Source organism: Salmo salar, chromosome 19 (genome assembly GCF_965601325.2).
Source record: "Salmo salar chromosome 19, fSalSal1, whole genome shotgun sequence".
Taxonomy (NCBI): Eukaryota; Metazoa; Chordata; class Actinopteri; order Salmoniformes; family Salmonidae; genus Salmo; species Salmo salar.
This window is the reverse complement of record NC_138309.1, coordinates 7,820,135-7,843,314: the sequence shown is the minus strand read 5'-3', so window position 1 is coordinate 7,843,314 and position 23,180 is coordinate 7,820,135. Positions and strand designations below refer to the sequence as shown.

Here is a 23,180-nt window from a genome sequence, read left to right as displayed (position 1 = left end):
TTTACCTCGGAAGAACAGAAGTTGAGTGATCGTCTTTCATCAGCACCTGAGAATTGGGAGTCCAAACGACAATTATGATCATCAGTGACAAAATCTATGACTCATAGCATACGTATCGCTGAATCATTGTGACATATGAAATACGAGTGAGAGTGCAATCAATGTGTAATAACTACGTACAAAATGAATGAACATGTTACATTATTATGTGACGTGGAGTCATATTCAGGTCCTGATTGGTAAAGAAGCTTATTTGACATGTCAAATGGTGTTATTTGTCGTGTATCTTTTTGACACGCAAAGACCCAAACGGCGTTCCAGACATACCACTTTTCTGTTTATTTTTGTATTTTTTGTATTTTTTGAAACAAATTCTTTTTTTCATTTCACTTCACCAAATTGGACTATTTTGTGTATGTTCATTACATGAAATCCAAATAAAAATCCATTTAAATTACTGGTTGTAAAGCAACAAAATAGGAAAAACGCTAGGGGGATGAATACTTTTTTGCAAGGCACTCTATTTTGTCAGTGTGTATCGGCGATTACAGATAGGCTGTAGCCTATTTTTCTATGGTAGGCCTATGACACTGAGATGTGATGTCTTTCGTGAATCATGTATCCCAAGTCATCCTATATTTAACGTGGCCAACCAGGATACGCCTAAAAATCGCTAATGCCATTATATTAAGCCAGGATTGGCCGAAGGACTGAAATTAATAGAATTAGTGTGAGTGGGGTTCCAAATAAATATGTATAAAAATCTGATTCATTTATGGCATAGATTCTCTTGTGTCCTTCTCTATCTAATAGCCTAATGGGCCTCATTTTTGCTTGCAAATTACCCAGCAAATTCAATGTGAAATTATTACATTACTTGGTTTTTTATTCTTCCATCACCTGCCGAATAAAAACCTCAAATCAAATTTATTTATATAGCCCTTCTTACATCAGCTGATATCTCAAAGTGCTGAACAGAAACCCAGCCTAAAACTCCAAACAGCCCTACTTCTGCAAAAGTTTATCGGGCCAGATATGCTGAAGTGGACTCGTCCCGAGTACCGTTACCCAGAACCCAGAGTAATATGATTCTGCCGGAGTCGGGAAGAGCTCCGCCCATATGAAGCCCCCTGAGTCCGAGTAGATGCCGAGTCCCCAGAGTCTCAAACGGAATAGGCCCAAACCCATCGTGTTGACTGGGTATTGCATGGGACACTTTTTAAAATGTGCCTTCAGTGGTCATACAATTCTATACTCATCTTGAAAACAAAAACATATATATATTATTTTTATTTTAACAAAGGAAATAAAATAAATAACAGTACAGATGGATTGCAATAAAAACTGTACCATAGAGGCACAGAATAAGTTATAGAGGCACAGAACAAAAATAAATGGAGGAAATTGTTTGGGAACGATCAAGTATAATATATTTAAAAAATATATGGAGTCTTCCCTGGCCTAAAGGCTTCTGTGGATTACAACCGAACTATGATAAGTGTACCATATTACTTATTGGATCGCTAAAAAATACTTTTACATTACCGTGTAGTTTACCAATAAAATTGTCTGATGGTGAAGTGGACATACTCGGTATTCTTATCCCTAATGAAACAAAGGAACTTACTACAACAAATTTCAACAGAAAGTTAGCAAAAATACATAAGATCTATGATAGGTAAATATCTGTGTATTTGTTGAAAAATCACCCTGAATAATTTGTTAGTCATATCCCAGTTTACCTATTTACTTATGGCCCTGCCTATACAGAACGATTTGTCTTATAAATTATTTGAGCAAAAAAATATTTAACTTTATTTGGAACGGCAAGTCAGAGAAAATTAAACGTGTTTATTTATATAATGAATATCAGTTTGGGGGGTTAAAAATATTAAATTTGAAAGCATTATCCTCTTTGGGATAGGTGGGGCACTAGCGCCCCATCTCGACAACATCCGGTGAAATTGTAGAGCGCGAAATTCTAAATGGAAAATTCGTAATATTACACATTCATGAAAATACAAGTGTCTTACATCGTTTAAAATCTTAACTTCTTGTTAATCCAGCCGCTTTGTCAGATTTCAAAAAGGCTTTCCAGCAAAAGCATACCATGTGATTATCTGAGGACAGCGCCCCGCGTACACAAGCATTAAAAACATTTTCCAAACAAGCAGAGGCGTCACGAAAGTCAGAAATAGCGATAAGATAAATCACTTACCTTTGAAGATCTTCCTCTGTTTGCAATCCCAAGGGTCCCAGCTACATAACAAATGGTTGTTTTGTTCGATAAAGTCCTTATTTAGATCCCAAAAAAGTCAGTTTAGTTGGCGCGCTTGATTCAGTAATCCACCTGTTTCCCTCGTTCAAAATGCATACAAAGGAATCCCAAAAGTTACCAATAAACTTCGTCCAAACAAGTCAAACAATGTTCCTAATCAATTCTCAGGTACCCTAATATGTAAATAAACGATAAAATTTAAGACGGAGAATAGTATGTTGATTACCGGAGATAAATAACGAAGTGTGCGCCCTCATCCACATGCGCCACAATACTACAGTCAAAATGAGAGCCACTTAGAAAAAGTACAAATTCTAGCTCATTTTTCAAAAAACAAGCCTGAAACTCTTTCTAAAGACTGTTGATATCTAGTGGAAGCCTAGGAACTGCAATCTGGGAGGTATTCCTTTGATTTTCCCATAGACAGCCATTTCAATGGGTGGTGACCTAAAAAAAAAGAAATTGCCTGCCATATCAGTTCTGTTATACTCACAGACATTATTATAACAGTTTTAGAAACTTCAGAGTGTTTTCTATCCAATACTACCAATTATTTGCATAATCCTAGCTACTGTGCCTGAGTAACAGGCAGTTTACTTTGGGCACGTCCGAATGTGGGCACGACCGAATCATCCGAATTTCCGAATACTGCCCCCTATCCCAATTAAAGCTTCAACTAAAAGCATCAGTCATACAAAAGTTATAAGAAGTTATACTTAAACCCAAACTGGCTCTCCAGTAGATTAGTAAGAATGGCTCACCCAACTTCAGCATTAGAACTGTTCGTCGGGAGCTTCATCAAATGGGTTTTTATGGCCGAGCAGCTGCACACGAGCCTGAGATCACCATGCTCAATGGCAAGCGTTGGCTGGAGTGGTGTAAATCTTGCCGCCATTGGACTCTGGAGCAATGGAAACACGTTCTCTGTAGTGATGAATCACGCTTTACCATCTGGCAGTCCGACACACAAATCTGGGTTTGGCGGATGAAAGGAGAACGCTACCTGCCCCAATGCATAGTACCAACTCTAAAGTTTGGTGGAGGAGGAGTAATGGTCTGGGGTTGTTTTTCATGGTTCGGGCCCCTTAGTTCCAGTAAAGGGAAATCTTAACACTACAGCCTACAATGACATTCTAAACAATTCTGTGCTTCCAACTTTGTGGCAACAGTTTGGGGAAGGCCTGGGACCTCACTAATTCTCTTGTTGCTGAATGGATGTAAGTCCCTGCAGCAATGTTCTAACATCTAGTGGAAAGCCTTCCCAGAAGTGTGGAGGCTGTTATAGCAGCAAAGAGGGGACCAACTCCATATTAATACTCATGATTTTGGAATGAGATGTTCGACGAGCAGGTGTCCACATACTTTTGGTCATGTATTTACATTTTCTATTTTTTCATAAGTGTAATGTGACTGTAAGAGAAAGGTTGGAATGTCTGACTGAAATACAAGACAAATCAACCGTTTTCTTTAAATTAGTGGTGTTTGAATTTGTTGATAAAATGTGGGACGTGATTGCTTGGTTGCAGAACCAAGGGCCAAAATGCAGTACTCATGGGCTGTGACCATGTGGGTGTTTGAGTGAGAGACAGAGGACAACCAATTAGTAAAAAAGCATAGCCCCCTTCATTATCAACGCATCGTGCCTACAACATCAAGCAGCCTTTCCAGACTCCGCCAGACTAGGAGGTGGGGGGATTGGAGAAGATATGAACACATAAAAATGTCACACGTGTTCTACGAACTTTAAGCTCTGCATGCTGATCTTTCTCTCTCTCTCCATCTTTGTTTCTCTACTCTGCCACACACTTTCTTTCATACTCTCTCACACACACACACACACCCCTTTTCTGACGACTTGGAGTAAACCCCTATTATTACTGCATTCACCCGCCTACATTTTTACGCTTCCTTCCTCGACTGCAAGACAGTCAGTCACAGGGAAATAACAGCAAAGCCCTGCAGATAAGGCATCTGCCTAGCATCGGGGTGTCATGGGAACTGTAAAATGAGTGTTTCATCGACTGTGAGCCGAAAAATCAGGTTTGAAGGAAGGATTTATCCCGCCCATAAATTATGAGCCCAATGTTTGGTTTGTTTCTCTCACTCCCGGTGGGGAGATGTAGCGCCGCACTGCCCCCCCCTTCTCCTCCTCCTCCCCTCTCTCTGTTCCCTGGGGTGTCTGTGGCAGCTCTTCTCTCCTCCGCACAGTGTGTTGTGCAGTGCCTCCTTGTCTCTGCTGCTGCAGAGCTTTCTCCCAGGATCTCTGCCTCTTCTCTCTTTCTCTCTCTTGCTCTCAGCTTTGACGGTGATAGGGAAGGCAGTGGGGTCTCTATCGTTCTCACACGCACACACTTACACGGGTGCACGCAGTGTGTCGGAGAAGGGATGGGGCAGTTGTTTGTCAGTCTGGAGTCCTGCAGTCCGTGGAAGGGAGGAAAGCGCCGGTTGTAGTCTGTGGAAGGGAGGAAATCGCCGGTTGTGTGCCGCGAAACCCACATTGCTCACAGTGGAGTGTTTCTCCCAGTCTGCAGCTAACAACAACAGCAGCCACATCAGTTTTTCAGAGCAGCACTCCCTCCCTCCCTTCTTCCTCCTCTTCATCTCTCTTGCTCTTTCTCTCCCTCCCTTTCTGTCGCTCGCACTCCTGCTCTCAACACTGCCGCCAATGTAGCGTTCTGAGGTAGCAAGCAAGTAGCCATGGCTTTAATTTTTCTACCACAATGACAAGCGGTGGACAGACAGCTGGAGAAAGACGGACAGTCCGGCAGATCTGAGGGGAAAGGCATTTGATGGACATCAGTTGGATTTAACCCCCCCCTTCATCCCCCTGCCAGCCTCATCCCTACAAATCCTCTCCCTCACTCTCGCTCTCTATCCAGTTTCACTGGCTCTCTTCATGTAAGATTACCATCGGCTACTAACGCTAAAGCACCGCTGCACAGGGCTGTCTGGGAGTGAGGGGAAGCTGAGGCTGACCCAAAACAGGGAAGAAGACTGAAGAGGAAGCCCCTGAACTGGAGCATAAAAAACACAGTAAAAAAAGCTGCAGAAAAGGGTTGCTGCCCTGCCTGGCCTGTTTCTCATTGACAGACACACACAGGATGTACAGCTCTGGTCTGAAGCTTGCCACACCGTGGATCAATACCCTCCTGCCTGCCTTTTTCTTATGCATTTTTTCTCACGGGAGAGTGAAGCATCTTGGGATTTACCGTCATTTCGTTTCCACCTAACTACAGCGAGGCTTGCCCCGCTGGTCAGCACTTTCACCTGCCCATGTCCAACCTGTGTGTGTATGAGTGTGTCTGTGTTTGTTTGTGTGTATAATTAGCTAGCTCGGCGCCAGAGGGAGTGTATATTTGCTTACATGTGCATCCGTGTGAGCTGCTTGGCTTGTAATTACTTGTATGTGTCTGTGGGTGCTGTCTTGTGTCCATGTGTGTGTGGGTATAAATGTAGGAATTTTGTGTGGATTAATTAGTATGATGCCCAGTATTGGTTCCTTGCCCCATCCCCTCCCTCATTCCTGCCCTTTTGTCATTGGTGCCCCGGTTTGACCCCTGACCTTTGAAGGCATCAGCAGGATGAGTGAGCACTCGGTAGCAAGCACTCTGGGGGCCATGACCCTGGAAGAACCCGGGGGCGAACAGGTCTCCCCTCGGGCCCCGGGGCCTCTTCGCTGTGGGCCCTGTGCGGTGTGGCACCGGCAGCAGACCTGGCTGTGCGCAGTGCCCTTAGTGATGGGCTTCGTGGGCCTGGGCCTTAGTCTCATGCTGCTCAAATGGATTGTAGTGGGTTCCGTTCAAGACTATGTGCCCACAGACCTAGTGGATGCCAAGGGCATAGGGCAGGACCCCATCTTTCTCTCCGAACCCAGCGCTCCACCCAAGCGGCCAGACACTATGACCACGACTACAAAGACCACTGCCACCGCGTTTGTCTCCACCACCTCTCTAGAGGCCGACGGCACGGTCCCAGCCCCGAGAACTCAATTTGGGTTGCCCTCCAACCACTCGGTCCCGCACCTCCACAACTGGGTTGGCAGTGGCACCCGTGTGACTGGCACCACCACCCGCACCACACGACTCCCCCCGCCCGGGGGTAAAGAAGTGACCCCACACAGCACCACGGTACTTTGGGTCAGCGGCACAGCCAATGGTCGTAAGGATAAGGACCCCCCGAACTCACGAGCCGGTCCAACCTCCAAAGCTACTAGCACAACCTCTACCGCCAACACCACAACCAAGGCGCTACCACCAACTTTTCCACCATCTCCCCCAGCCAAGCCCACCGGGCACTGGAAACCTGGACGCTCTGCGAAAGGTCCCGCTACACGCCCTCACCACCGCTACAGAACACGTAAGTCTGCTTTTCTAAAAGGGAGGGTGTGTTTGTGTGCAAATGAAATAGTGTTCACAACAGCTCTAGCGTTTGTTCTATCTGGCTGATGGCATCGGAGAGCTGGTGCCCAATCAAATCAAATGAAATTTTATTTTTCACATAAGCCAAATTCAATAGACCTTACCGTGAAATGCTTACTTACAAGCCCTTAATCAACAATGCAGTTCAAGAAAGAGTTTAAATTTGTTTTACTAAATAAACTAAGTTTAAAAAAAGTAACACAATAAAATAACAATGATGAGGCTATATACAGGGGGTACCGGTGTTGAATCAATGTGCGGGGGTACAAGTTAGTCAAGGTAATTTGTACATGTAGGTAGGGGTAAAGTGACTATGCATAGATAATAAACAGCGATTAGCTGTGTAAAAACAAAGAGGGGAGTGGGTGGTGTCAATGTAAATAGTCCGGGTGGCCATTTGATTATTCAGCAGTCTTATGGCTTGGGGGTAGAAGCTGCTCAGGAGTCTTTTGGACTTAGACTTGGTTCTCCGGGAGTGCTTGCCTTGCAGTATCTGAGAGAACAGTCTATGACTTGGGTGACTGGAGTCTTTGACAATTTTTTGGACCTTCCTCTGACACCACCTAGTATGTAGATCCTGTATGGCAGGAAGCTTGGCTCCAGTGATGTACTGGGCCGTACACACTACCCTCTGTAGCACCTTACGGTCAGATGCCGAGCAGTTGCCATACCAGGCAGTGATACAACTGGTCACGATGCTCTTGATAGTGCAGCTGTAGAACTTTTTGAGGATCTGGGGACCCATGCAAAATCTTTTCAGTCTCCTGAGGGAGAAAGGGCATTGTCGTGACCTCTTCATGACTGTCTTGGTGTGTTTGGACCATGATAGTTTGTTGGTTATGTGGACACCAAGGAACTTGAAACTCTCAAACTGCTCCACTACAGCCCTGTCTATGTGAATGGGGGCGTGTTTGGCCCTCCTTTTCCTTTAGCCCACGATCAGCTCCTTTGTCTTGCTCAGAGTCAGTGTTATAGGATTAAAAGTGTCAGCTTTAGCCTTTAGCTCGCTACGGATGTTGCCTGTAATCCATGGCTTCTGGTTGGGATATGCATGTACGGTCACTGTGGGGACGACGTTGTCAATGCACTTATTGATGAAGCCGGTGACTGAGGTGGTATACTCCTCAATGCCATTGGAAGAATCACGGAACATATTCCAGTCTGTGCTAGCAAAACAGTCCTGTAGCGCAGCATCCGCGTCATCGGACCACTTTCGTATTGAACGAGTCACTGGTACTTCCTGCTTTAGTTTTTGCTTGTAAGCAGAAATCAGGAGGACAGAATTATTGTCAGATTTGCCAAATGGAGGGCGAGGGAGAGCTTTGTATGCATCTGTGTGTGGAGTAAAGGTGGTCTTCCTCTGGTTGCACATGTGACATGCTGGTAGAAATGAGGTAAAACAGATGTAAGTTTGCCTGCATTAAAGTCCCCGGCCACCAAGAGCGCCGCTTCTGAATGAGCATTTTCTTGTTTGCTTATGGCCTTATACAGCTCGTTGAGTGCAGTCTTAGTGCCAGCATCGGTTTGTGGTGGTAAATAGACCGCTACGAAAAATATAGATGAAAACTGTATTGGTAGATAGTGTGGTCTACAGCTTATCATAAGGTACTCTACCTCAGGCGAGCAATACCTTGAGTCTTCTTTAATATTAGACATCGCTCACCAGCTGTTATTGACAAATAAACACACACCCGCACCCCTCGTCTTACCAGACATAGCTGTTCTGTCCTGCTGATGCAATGAAAACCCAGCCATCTGTATATTATATGTGTCGTCATTCAGCCACGACTCAGTGAAACATAAGATATTACAGTTTTTAATGTCCCACTGGTAGGATAGTCTCGAATGGAGATCATGCAGTTTATTCTCCAGTGATTGCACATTGGCCAATAGAACGGATGGTAGAGGCGGGTTTCCCACTCGCCGACAAATTCTCACAAGTCACCCCGATCTCCACCCCCTGTATTTCCGTCTTTTATTCACGCAAATGACAGGGATTTGGGCCTGGTCTCAGAGAAGCAGTATATCCTTCGCGTCGGACTCATTAACCTGTTAGGGCTAGGGGGCAGTATTGACACAGCCGGATAAAAAACGCACCCGATTTAATCTGGTTACTACTCCTGCCCAGTAACTAGAATATGCATATAATTATTGGCTTTGGATAGAAAACACCCTAAAGTTTCTAAAACTGTTTGAATGGTGTCTGTGAGTATAACAGAACTCAAATGGCAGGCCAAAACCTGAGAAGATTCCATGCAGGAAGTGGCCTGTCTGACAAGGTGTGTTTTATCTTGGCTCTTTTTATTGAAGACTGAGGATCTTTGCAATAACGTGACACTTCCTACGGCTCCCATAGGCTCTCAGAGCCCGGGAAAAAGCTGAAGGATATCGAGGCAGGCTCTGGCTGAAACACTTTATCGCTTTTGGCAAGTGGCCGCTCAGAGTACTATGGGGTTAGGCGCGTGCCCGAGTCGACCGAATGCTTTCTTTTCTTTTGTCTGTTTACCTAAACGCAGAATACAAAAACTTCCATTTTTCAAACATATGACTATTTTACAGCATTTTAAAGATAAGACTCTCCTTTATCTAACCACACTGTCCGATTTCAAAAAGGCTTTACAGCGAAAGCAAAACATTAGATTATGTCAGCAGAGTACCAAGCCAGAAATAATCAGACACCCATTTTTCAAGCTAGCATATAATGTCACAAAAACCCAGAAGACAGCTAAATGCAGCACTAACCTTTGATGATCTTCATCAGATGAGACACCTAGGACATTATGTTATACAATACATGCATGTTTTGTTCAATCAAGTTCATATTTATATCAAAAAACAGCTTTTTACATTAGCATGTGACGTTCAGAACTAGCAAACTTCCGGAGAATTTGCTAACAATTTACTAAATTACTCACGATAAACGTTCACAAAAAGCATAACAATTATTTTAAGAATTATAGATACAGAACTCCTCTATGCACTCGATATGTCCGATTTTAAAATAGCTTTTTGGTGAAAGCACATTTTGCAATATTCTAAGTACATAGCCCAGCCATCACGGGCTAGCTATTTAGACACCCGGCAAGTTTAGCACTCACCAATATCAGATTTACTATTATAAAAGTTTGATTACCTTTTGTTGTCTTCGTCAGAATGCACTCCCAGGACTGCTACTTCAATAACAAATGTTGGTTTGGTCCAAAATAATCCATCGTTATATCCGAATAGCGGCGTTTTGTTCGTGCGTCCCAGACACTATCCGAAATGGTAAATCAGGGTCGTGCGCATGGCGCAATTCGTGACAAAAAAAATCTAAATATTACATTACCGTACTTTGAAGCATGTCAACCGCTGTTTAAAATCCATTTTTATGCCATTTTTCTCGTAAAAAAGCGATAATATTCCGACCGGGAATGTCCATTTAGCTAAACAGAGGAAAGAAAACAAAGCTTTCGGTCGACGCGGGCACGAGCCTGAGTCTCACAGTACTGTAACCAGCCACTACCCAAACACGCGACTTTTTTTCAGCCAGAGCCTGCAAAGCCACGATTCAGCATTTTGCCGCCTTCTGAGAGCCTATGGCAGCCGTAGGAAGTGTCACGGGACAGCTAAGATCCTCACTCTTCAATAAACAGAGACAAGAAGAATGACACCTTGTCAGACAGGCCACTTCCTGCATTAAATCTTCTCAGGTTTTTGCCTGCCATATGAGTTCTGTTATACTCACAGACACCATTCAAACAGTTTTAGAAACTTTAGGGTATTTTCTATCCAAAGTCAATAATTATATGCATATTCAAGTTACTGGGCAGGAGTAGTAACCAGATTAAATCGGGTACGTTTTTTATCCAGCCGTGAAAATACTGCCCCCTAGCCATAACAGGCTAAATATGTATAAAGATGAGCTCCTCAAACGGCATGAAAGGAGGCACTCATGTAACATAATGGCATTCACACTATGGCTGAATAGTAATCTGAGAGCACTTGATTTTCTTCCCCTCACCTTTATCTTTGACTTGTACATTAAACATCTACTGCAGTGGGCTAAATCAGGGTCACAGAGTGTTTCTTGGTCATCTTAATCAAAGCTACTTTGAAACGAAAGCATACACCTCACATACATGGTTATGGTCTTAAAAAAAAGTACACCTTTATATTCATCACAGAAGACTGAAATATGAAAAATATTAATAACATTCCACCCATGAGGCAACCAGAGGATGATTTGGTCATTTGACTGCAGGAAAGTGCTACTGCATTAAGAATCTCTGCTCCTGCAGGCTCCACGCACTTGATATTAGTGTCATTAACCTCTCTGGGCTAGGCGGGACGAATTCGTCCCACCTACGCAACAGCCAGTGTAATCCCGTGGCGCGATATTCAAATACCTCAAAAATGCAAAAACTTCAATTTTTCAAACATATGACTATTTTAAATCATTTTAAAGACAAGACTCTCGTTAATCTAACCACACTGTCCGATTTCAAAAAGGCTTTACAACGAAAGCAAAACATTAGATTATGTCAGCAGAGTACCCAGCCAGAAATAATCAGACACCCATTTTTCAAGCTAGCATATAATGTCACATAAACCCAAACCACAGCTAAATGCAGCACTAACCTTTGATGATCTTCATCAGATGACAACCCTAGGACATTATGTTATACAATACATGCATGTTTTGTTCAATCAAGTTCATATTTATATCAAAAACCAGCTTTTTACATTAGCATGTGACTAGCATGTGACTAGCATTCCGACCGAACACTGCCGGTGAATTTACTAAATTACTCACGATAAACGTTCACAAAAAATATAACAATTATTTTAAGATTTATAGATACAGAACTCCTCTATGCACTCGATATGTCCGATTTTAAAATAGCTTTTCGGTGAAACCACATTTTGCAATATTCTAAGTAGATAGCCCGGCATCACAGGGCTAGCTATTTAGACACCCAGCAAGTTTAGCACTCATCAAAGTCAGATTTACTATAAGAAAAATGTTATTACCTTTGCTGTTCTTCGTCAGAATGCACTCCCAGGACTTCTACTTCAATAACAAATGTTGGTTTGGTCCCAAATAATCCATTGTTATATCCAAATAGCGGCGTTTTGTTCGTGCGTTCAAGACACTATCCGAAAGGGTAAATAAGGGTTACGAGCATGGCGCATTTCGTGACAAAAAAATTCTAAATATTCCATTACCGTACTTCGAAGCATGTCAACCGCTGTTTAAAATCCATTTTTATGCCATTTTTCTCGTAAAAAAGCGATAATATTCCGCCCGGGAAATCGTTTTTTATTACAAAGAGAGTGAAAGTAAAAGCATGCTATCCCCTCATGCACGAGCCTCAGTCTAATGGCCCTCTGATAGAGCACTTGCCAAACGCGCTAATGTGTTTCAGCCTGGGGATGGAATTACATCGTTCAGCTTTTTCCCGCCTTCTGAGAGCCCATGGGAGCCGTAGGAGGTGTCACGTCATGCCAGAGATCCCCTGTATTTGTTAGAGATGATCAAGGAGGGAAAGAAATGGTCAGACAGGCCACTTCCTGTAAGGAATCTTCTCAGGTTTTGGCCTGCCAAATGAGTTCTGTTATACTCACAGACACCATTCAAACAGTTTTAGAAACTTTAGGGTGTTTTCTATCCAAAGCCAATAATTATATGCATATTCTAGTTACTGGGCAGGAGTAGTAACCAGATTAAATCGGGTACGTTTTTTATCCGGCCGTGCAAATACTGCCCTCTAGCCCCAACAGGTTAAAAAAATGGTTGCTTACAATACTTCTGTGAATTGGCTCTTTGACTATGGGCCTGTTTCACAGCTGAACGTGGGGGACGCAAAAGCTTTTTAGACATGTGCCATCACCGTGGGCAACATATCCATCTTTTGTAAAACAAATATGTAGTTAGGGAGCTTTTAGTATTCAGATGATTGATTTGAATAAAGCTTTCAGAACATTCACACCTAGCCTACTGGTCAATCGGCTCACAGTCGTCTGGACACATTCCTATGTGCAGTGCTGGCCAGTCATATTTCCGTCTCCTTTTCATATCGAAAAATGCAACTGGTAGCCTATTGATGCAGACTTTAAATAGACTATTGGTGCCAGTCACTATATCCTAATACTCCTTCAATCGATGGAAAGATTTAGTGTGCTGCTGAAAACAGCTGTGCATAATCTCTAATAATTAGCTTATCCTAAAGCCAATCAGGGTGTGTGTGGAGGATAGGCCTTATTCAAGGAAATATCATATGCCTAGTTTAATTATATTGATAACTAGATTCTATAAAGCAAACTGAAAGAAAATTGATTATTGCAAGGTTGAAATAACTTTTCTTCACATATGCACGTTTTTTATTTATTAATGTATTAGTAGGCTTATGGATTACATTTTTTGATTTATTCGCCCAACCCTGTTTTATTTATTCTGTCTTAAAGGATGTCAACTAATGCAGCACGTATTTATTTACCTACAATATTCTGCCCATATGAACACATTTATTTTAGGGCGTAAGTGAGCCCATTTATACAGTGCATTTGGAAAGTATTCAGACCCCTTGAATTTTTCCACATTTTGTTACGTTACATCCTTATTCTAAAAGGGATTGCATCATTTTCCCCCCTCATCAATCTACACACAATACCCCATAATGATAAAGCAAAAACAAGTTTTAAAAATGTTAGCAAATGTATATATAATTAAAAAAAGAAATACCTTATTTACATAAGTATTCAGATTGTTTGCTATGAGACTCGAAATTGAGCTCAGGTATATCCTGTTTCCATTGATCATCCTTGAGATGTTTCTACAACTTCATTGGAGTCCACCTGTCGTAAATTTAATTGATTGGACATGATTTGGAAAGGCACACACCTGTTTATATAAGGTCCCACAGTTGATAGTGCATGTCAGAGTAAAAACCAAGCCATGAGGTCGAAGGAATTGTCCATAGAGCGCTTAGACAGGATTGTGTCAAGTACTGTCCGCATTGTCCGTACTGTGAAATGCCTAAGACAGTGCTACAGGGAGACAGGACGGACAGCTGATCGTCCTCGCAGTGGCAGACCATGTGTAACAACACCTGCACAGGATCGGTACATCCGAACATCACACCTGCGGGACAGGTACAGGATGGCAACAACAACTCTCCCCCTGGTGGCTAACCTGCTGTACGCCACATACACCCCCCCCCCCCCAGCTCTGTTGGGGAGGGGACTGTCATCAGTGCAACGTAGGTCTCCCTTCTCGATAGGGCATCCGCGTTTCCATGCTTCGCCCCTGACCTGTGCACAACAGAAAAAGACAAGCATTGAAGGGACAAGAACCACCTGGTGACCTGATCGTTCGTGTCCTTCCCCCTGGCCATCCAGACCAGGGGAGCATGGTCCGTGACCAGGGTGAAGTGGGTACCTAACAGGTAATACTTGAGTGTCCAGCGGCCACTTCACTGCTAGACACTCTTTCTCAACGATAGAGTATTTATTTTCCCTAGGCATAGAGTATTTCTTTAACCCAGCTTTCAGCTGATGTACATGATGGGGTGCTCCTCCCCCTCGTGTACCTGGGACAGAACGGCCCCTAGTCCCCTATCACATGCGTCCGTCTGGACCACCATCGGCACCTGGAAATCGGGGCATTACGAGAATCGGATGGGCGCACAGCGCTTTTTTCAGACCGTTGAACGCCGCTTCTGTCTCGTCCGTCCATTTCACTGTTTTCGGGAGGTGGGCCCTGGTTAGATCAGTGAGGGGGGAAGCTATAGCCGCAAAGTTGGGGATAAACCGGCTATAGTATTTTGCCAGTCCCAGGAAGGACTTGACCTGTGTCTTGGTGCATGGAACGGGCCAGTCACGCACCGCGTGAACCTTCGTCTCCTGGGCCTTGACGTTCCCCCGTCCAATCAAATACCCCAGGTACTCCACCTCCTCGAACCCTAGCTTGCATTTCTTGGGGTTTGCGGTCAACCCGGCTTGTCTGAGTGCGTCCAGCACCACCTGGAGGCGCGTCAAGTGCTCTTCTCAACCTTGGCTGTGGATGATGATATCATCCAGATATGCCGCTGCGTACTGCTGGTGGGGTCGAAGCACTCTGTTCATCAGCTGTTGGAATGTGGGCGGGGCTCCGTGGAGACCGAACGGGAGCACCCAGGACTGATACAACCCGTCTGGTGTCGAAAACGCCGTCTTCTCCTGGGAGGAGGCTGCCAAAGGTACCTGCCAATATCCTTTGGTCAGGTCAAGGGTGCTGATGTACTGGGCCATTCCCAAATGGTCGATGAGCTCGTCCACCCTCGGCATGGGGTAGGTGTCGAATATGGTTATGTTGTTCACACCCCGGAAATCATTACAGAAGCAGAGGCTACCGTTCAGTTTGGGCACCAACACGATGGGGCTGCACCATGTGCGGTGAGACTCTTCAATGACCCCCATCCTCAGCATAGCCTCCACTTCTTGTTTCACGGTCTTCCGTCGGGCCTCCGGAATCCGATACCGCCTCTTTCTTACCATTTCCCCGGGCCGGGTACGGATATGGTGTTCAATGAGGGTCGGGCGGCCCGGCTTCTCGGAGAACACTGCCGTGTTCCGATCGACAAGCTCCCTGAGCTCTTGCTTCTGGGCCGGGTCGAGGTCCTCATTGCTCGGGACCACCACTGGTTCTGTTGGTGTCCTGGGTCCCGACCATAACACGGCCAAGGCTGTCTGCTCGTGCCACTTCTTCAGCAGGTTCACGTGGTAAATCTGTTGAGGTTTCCGTCTCCCCGGTTGTCGTACGCAGTAATTGAGAGGTCCCAGCTTCTCGACCACCTCGTATGGTCCGTGCCATGTTGCCAGGAACTTACTTTTGGGCCGTGGGGATCAATACCAACACCCTGTCTCCCACCTGGAATTCTCGGGGCTGGGCTCCCCGATTGTAGACCTGGGCTTGGGCGCGTTGGGCCTTCTCCATATGTCCCCTCACGACTGGCCATATGGCTGTCATCCGCTCCCGCATCGTCTCCACGTGCTCTACCACGCTGCGTAAGGGGGTTGGTTGGGCTTCCCACACCTCCTTGGCGAGGTCCAGTAGGCCACGTGGCCTCCTCCCGTAGAGGAGTTCGAACGGGGAAAACCCAGTGAAGGATTGGGGTACTTCTCAGATTGAGAACATTAGGTGGGGTAGTGGCTGGTCCCAGTTCTTCCCGTCCTGCTCAATGACCTTCCGCAGCATCTGTTTGAGCATTTTGTTAAAGCGCTCGAGAGCCCATCCGTCTGCGGGTGAAAACCGAGGTCCGGATCTGCTTGATCTGCAGTAGGGCACACAACTCTTTCATGAGGCGGGACATAAACTCTCTACCTTGGTCTGTCAGGATCTCGTTCGGGATGCCTACCCGGCTAAAGAGGTGGAGCAGCTCCCGGGCGATTCCCTTGGATACCGCCGCCCATAGGGGAATGGCCTCGGGATACCGGGTGGCATAGTCTACTATTAGCAAGATGTACCTGTGTCCTCGTGCAGTCTTTACCAGGGGTCCAACTATGTCCATGGCGATGCATTCAAAGGGCACCCCGATGATCGGCAGGGGGACCAGAGGGTTTCGGAAGTGTGCTTCCGAGGCAGTGAGTTGACATTCCGGGCAGCTGCGACAGTAGTCTTCCACGGCTCTCCTCATCCCGGGCAAGTGGAACCGGGCAGTGATCCATTCCCGGGTCTTCTCCATTCCCAAGTGTGCCCCCAACAGGCGGGTATCGGCCAGCTGAAGAACGGTTCCTACGTACCGTCGGGCAGCAACAATACCTCTCGAAGTTCCCCCTGTTGGCGCGACACCTGATACAATAGGTTATTCTTAATTTGAAAATGGGGGTATCTTCAGTCACTCACCCACGGAGGTAGCTGTCCATCCACCGCTATCACTTGGGCGGCGGCAGCTTTCAAATTCGGATCCTCCCACTGGGCCGTCCCGAATTGTCCCCTCAGTTGGCCCCCAGCGGGGGTCTCGACTGGCCCCTCGAAATCGAGGAGGGGGAGGCTGGACGACTCCTCCTGGACGACTCCTCCAAGGTCTGGGGCAGTTTCCTGATTTCCTCAACGAGGCTGAAGTTTTGTAGTCGCTGGTTCGGGTTCCGGCACCCCCTCTGACTCTGACTCCGGAGCCGCAGACACCAGCTGGTTAACCGGTTGCTTCCGGGCCACACAGGCTATTGGTCGTCCCCGCTCCCTTCTTTGGCCGGCTCGTACCTTCTTCCTCATTTTGTGCCCCCATAGGGCCGCGAACAGCGGACAATCCCGTCCCACTAGGAGAGGTACCGGCAGCTCTGGTACTGCATCCACCATCATCTGACAGCTCCCTTGTGGCATCACGATGTTGGTCCATATGGTGGGATACCGCTTTGTGTCCCTGTGAACACAGGGAATGGACATCTCCCTACGCCATTCGGTCTCCTGATTCAGCAGGCTCGTGGTTACGAGCGTAACCATGCTTCCGGAGTCTAATAGCGCTTTCGTGTCGTGTCTGTCCACCTTCACCGGGACCATGGGTGCATTTGATTTCGTGGTCGCCCAACAGGAGGTGACATAGTTCACGGCGTGACCCACCTCGCCTCCGGGGCTAGCTGATGGCATTGACTCCTCTCGAGCCGGGCATTTCCAGGCAATTTGCCCCCTGGCACCACACTCAAAACACCTCCTTTGGTCTCCCTCTACCTGGGTTCGTCGGTGGCGGGTCGGACCTAGCCCCGCCGTCTCTCCACAGGTTTGCGGTCCTTTGGCCCTGCCGACTGTCGGTTCAGGGTACACCGCGGTGGGGCTGTCCTTCCGTCCCCTCGAAGCGGTCGCCGAATCGTCCCGGCTCCCATTCAGCAGGGCCTGCGTGTTATGATGCGTCTCCACTGCTTCCAGGAGGCCCTCCAAGGTCTGGGGCGTGCACAGACTCGCTGCCCTCTTCATGTCGTAGGGTAGTGCCTGTAAGAAGTGATCCAGAACCACTTTGTCGAGGATGGAGTGGGTGGATACGTTGGTTAGGAGCCATGCCCTGGTGACACGCAGTAGGTCGCTCATCTGGGCTCGGGGGGACGCGTCGGCTACAAACCTCCAGTCGTGGAACCGTTGAGCCCGATGGGCCAGGCTGTACCCGTAGCGGCTGAGTATCTCCCGTCGCGGTTTTGTCTCACCAGGGGTGATGGTCGGATTGGCATTTATCGTAGAAGGAATGAGCGTTACACCGAGGGCTGTACTCTGGAGCGGGATCGATTTGGAGGGTCCATCATGGTCCGGGGCGGTGTGTCACAGTATCATCGGACTGAGCTTGTTGTCATTGCAGGCAATCTCAACACTGTGCGTTACAGGGAAGACAACCTCCTCCCTCATGTGGTACTCTTCCTGCAGGCTCATCCTGACATGACCCTCCAGCATGACAATGCCACTAGCCATTTTGCTCGTTCTGTGCGTGATTTCCTGCAAAACAGGAATGGACTACATTGAACATGGCTGCCATGGCCAGCGAAGAGCCCGGATCTCAATCCCATTGAGCACGTCTGGGACTTGTTGGATCGGAGGGTGAGGGCTAGGGCCATTCCCCCCCAGAAATGTCTGGGACCTGTTGGACATGCTTATATGCTTTCATCATATCAGACTTTACACATATTCCCACTCCCCCAGAGCCCCTGGGGGCTTTCACATGAATGTTTCTGTTGTGTCCATACCATACATTCCCTTCAATATCAATAGTTTCTTGCCAACGCAAATGCGTTTCATTTATCGAGATAATGTCTGGGTTTAAGGATTTTCGTATTATTATTTGTAATTTATTGTTCAATGTAGTCCATCCGTTAACATTCCAATGGAATGTCCGCGTTGTCCTTTTGGTTGATCTCGTTTCATGAGTCTTCCGCTTCCCGTGACAAAGTATTCCTTTCCTCCTTGTATTTCTCTCAGCAGCTTCTTGAAGTTCAGTTCTATAAGGCGATCAGTGTGAGACTTGGCTGATCAAAGAAAGACTTTGTTATAATCAGGATGGTCTTGTAGCTGTAGTTTTTTCCCCTAACAGAGCCACTTTCTCCTCCACAGACACTCCACCTTCACAACCCCGGGACCTTTACCTCTCTCCCTCATCCTCTCAACTACAATCACCTGTTTCTCAGCCTAGGCCTACCGATATCAACTGGTTCACTTTGGAGATTAGGTCCTCGTTTTCATCAGCTGTCAGTCCTGCCACTATGATAGACACGTCTGGGTCAAATGTATTGTTTTGGCAGCGCCTATTCTCCCAGATTCTAGGAATTCTGCACGGGACTCCAGACGTCCAACTTCAAGAGCTATATGCTTTTGTAGCTGCTTGTTATTATTCTCCAGTTGAGTCAGCAAAGCTGTATGATTATCCTGAATTGCTTTCTCCAAAGAGGCACGTAAGCTGTCCACTTTACTATTCATTCCGTTTTCAATACTCCGCTTCATTTCGTCCATCTTTTTTTCCATTTTTGTACCTAGACTCCTTATCTCCATCATGAGTTTAGCCATGCTATTGGCACTTTCTTTTTGTGATAAATTCATCTCCATGCTTTTCTCACCACTGTGTAGAGTTCTACCGGTGTCCATATGTTTTAGCAGTTAGGTGTTTCTGTTATTGCTGTTCACGGTAACGTTAGATAGCCAGCCAATGTAATGTTATATCTAGGTTAGCCAGATTACTCGCCAAACAATCCCGACAAGTCTATTGATTTTCTTTCACCCTCACGGGATTCAGACTTCAGCTGCCTCCATTTTCGATCCAATCGCTATGTTTTAACTTTGAAAACGTTTCAATTAAAAAAAAAGTGAAGTAGTTTAGTCACATAAAGACGCAGCAGCGTTTTTCCACGTGTGCCCCGGAAGTTATGTTAATGTGATATTTCAATGTTTTATTTTTTATACATTAGCAAAAAATTCTAAAAAACTGTTTTTGCTTTTTCATTATGGGGTATTGTGAGTAGATTGATGTGGGGGAAAAAACTATTTAGTATTTTTTAGAATAAGGCTGTAAGGTCACCAAATGTGGGAAACATCAAGAGGTCTGAATACTTTCTGAATGCACTGTAAGAGCCTTCAAACAGGTTTCAACGAATCACAAGATTCCCCACAGAGTCATAGACCCACCAGCCAGTCATCGTTCCCCAACGAATCGCAGATGAAAGAGTGTTAGACAAAGGAGTTCGCTTCTGCTGCAGCATTTGCTGGAAAATATAACCTGTTGCTGCAGTGCTTCGGTTAGGGTGTGTATGAGTAAGTGTGTGTGCTTGCATGTATGTATTTACACTATGATTGTCTATGCTTTAATGTTCTTGGTTACTTTCCCTTTTATTGCAATTTCATAAAGAATTTGATATCCAGGACATAAATATCCTATTGGTTTATAAAGTTGATTCAAGTGCATACTACTGTATTTTTTCAAATAATTTATAGTTAGTAGCAGTACACAAGATGCAATAGAAGTTTAGCACTAATTAATAAACATTTTGTCATGAAAAAGAGGGTTTGAGTTTATTTATTTAATAAATTATTTGAATGTCACAAGCCTGTCTGAAATACAGTTTTAGCATTGAAACATAGAATGTGATCAAAACAGAGACGTATGCAAATAGTACTGCCCCAGAAATTACATACTTTTTGCCGTTGAAAATACATAATTTCAACAAGTTTTGCTCACTGGAATGTTTTCAAATGGATTTCCATGATTAACCCTTTTTGTTCAGTCCCCTCCCATGTTCAAAGCTTTTTGTCCAATCTCCATCAATGATATTGGTTCTCAATGGTAAGACACTGTGACAAAGTGAGATGAAGCGCAGACTGGCTTTAGTTGAATATAAAACTCCATGAATGTGTGTTTAAAGCGGGAGATGCTGTACATGGCTGATGATGTCAGTTATGCAAAACACTGCGAATGAGGGGGCTGTCTCCGTATATACAGATTCTAAGACATGGATGGTGACTTCACAGAGAATAATGTTTAAGCCTCCTCGTCGAGGCTCATTCCCGTGGGGCTTTGGGTTAAATTTGGCAGGGAACGTCATAATGCCGTTATTTTCTGGTTGAAAAACTCTGTTTCAGGTTGAGGAGATGTTACATAACCAGATTAAAACTAAGTAAAGACTTATTTTTCTGGTCATTAAATATTCACGTTATTTCTATGTTTTGACCTGGCTCAAAGACTGTGCTGAATCAAGTGTTTTGTAAGAACAATGACATTACATAAGATATATTTGTAATTATCATGTGCCTACCCAGGTCAAGCAATAAAATGTAAAGTGAAACCCAGAAGGATTATTTACTATGTAGTTACAGTGTAGTTACAATCTAACAACCTTTGCAGACAAAAGGCTAACCAGAAGAAATTAGGAGACAGGAGAATATTAGGTATAACCCTTTTAGTTTTACATTGTACTTACAATGTAACAATCTTTATCCACCAACTCTGTAATTAAAATGTTGTTACAAGGAATATACATGTATTTAAAATGTACTTACCCAGGAGCAAGCAAATTAATGTAAAGTGAAGTGACATTTTAATGACTTTGTAGTTATAATGTGACAACCTTTGCAGACAATAGGCTGGAGTAAGGAGACAGTTGGACTTTTCTTTAATAGATTGGACAAAAAAAATCATATTCAAGCCATTCAATTTAAATTCCCCATTTTAGACTCAAAGCAATAACTAGTTAGTGAAACATGCTAAAACAGGGTGGTAAAGCTAGCTAGCATTTCCCAATTGTTCACTAATCTAGCTAGCAAGCTAAGCACTGGCACAATGTCAACACGTTTTCCAACTCGGTCAATAACGTTACAAAATCATCATAAAACGTATATATTTTTTCATTTACAATGTTATTTCACTATTTTGAGACTAACAATACATTTTTGCACATTATAAACCTTTTAAATATGACAAATTAATAGACAGAAATAGCATCTGACTTCCATTTTGATGCAGAGAAGCATGTGAGAGGTGAAGATTCCATAAAAACACGGCACTTCGATAGAGCAACAACAGGAAGTTACTTTTTCATAGCAGGTTTGGAGAAATTACCAGCAGGTTATGATCATTAACATAGCAGGTTAGGATAATTAGGGTAATGTTAGGAAATGGGTTATCGAAAATTCTCTCCTAACCTACTACGAAAAGTCACTTCCGGTCGTAGCTGTATCAATGTGAGTGTTTTTTTAGGTAGTCCAGTTAGAGGTGAGCGGTCAGTGTGGCATTACTTCCTGGTGAACTCTCACTTCTACAAAATCATAAAAAAAAAAAATGAAACATTTAGTTAAACTATTTGTTCACTATTTAATGACTGACTTTGTATGTTTGCACATTCAAAATATAAAAATAAGAAATCAGAAAAATGCTGGGCTGTCAGCAGGAAGTCCCATCAGACGGATCTCTCACCTCTCACACTCTCCTCTGCAGCCAAAAATGGTAGCCACATGCTTTTATGTTTATTGACCGAGTTCGAAAATGAGTTGACATTGTGCCAGTTTTTAGATTGTTGGCTAGCTGGGTAGCTACATTAGTAAAGAATTGGGAAAGGCTCATGTTTAGGATGGGGGATCTGTATGGTAATGCATTTAAGTGGCCATGTGCCGGCGTTTCAGAAGTGAAGGACTGGATCAGGGTGACAGTAGCATCATTTCCAAATCACTCAGCCCCTGTTTCCTCTGGCCTGTGGTTGGTCAAAATCTAAATTAATCTCTCGGTGTCCTGGAGAAAGACATGCTCTCTCCATCAGGCACCTGCATATTTCACTGCCTGCGTTCCAAATGGCACCCTATTCCCTTTATAGTTCACAACTTGTGACGAAAGTAGTGCACTATAGGGAATAGGGTGCCATTTTGGACGTATTCAGTGACACCTCACATGGCTCCGTTCTTCATCTGTTCTTTTCCTCATTCCCCCTCTGTCTTGGTGAAGGTCACTCATTCTCTCCATATCATTGTCTTCTACCTCAATCCATTTTCTGCTGTCTATTTCTGTTAATAACTGGAGTTGATTTGGACAGAGTACTTTTAACTCCATTAAGAGTAACCAGAGACAGGGAGTTAAATCTTTGGCGTTATCCACAGATGTGGGAGGAACCTCATTGTCATATTTCCCAGAATGTTCTGTTGCAGATTTATTATTAAAATTGTTTGTTTCAATAGCTGTGTTTTTGCATGTACATCGATTGTTGTTGATCTGATGCTACTCAAAGATAAGAAACATACATTTTTCTAAACTAATCTAATCTTTAAGTGGTTGGATTTATAGCAAACGTTAGCAAGACAGTTCCAATTTACATGGTGTTGGTAGTACTGTATTTTTGACCCTATTATGACAGGTATTTTATATGTAAATTATGGGTGAAGTGAAAGTGCTGGATATATTCCTGCAAGTTGTATTCCAATAGAGATTGCGTATCACATTGCAAACCACCATAACATGACACATTAAGAAATATTCAAATAAAGCTTTGTATTTGTATTTGCCAAGACAGCAGCT

General features: G+C 44.5%; 1 protein-coding gene across 1 annotated transcript in view; it reads left to right on the top strand.

Moving 5' to 3' along the window:
• The first annotated feature begins 1,933 nt into the window (after positions 1 to 1,933).
• The window catches only part of LOC145850475 (pro-neuregulin-3, membrane-bound isoform-like), a 286,197-nt gene continuing 264,950 nt past the window's right edge, over positions 1,934 to 23,180 (top strand). The window contains exon 1 of the mRNA XM_082965586.1: positions 1,934 to 6,634. Within this exon, the coding sequence (XP_082821712.1) occupies positions 5,860 to 6,634 (775 nt within the window). The 5' untranslated portion in view covers positions 1,934 to 5,859. The remainder of the gene's footprint in view (positions 6,635 to 23,180) is intronic.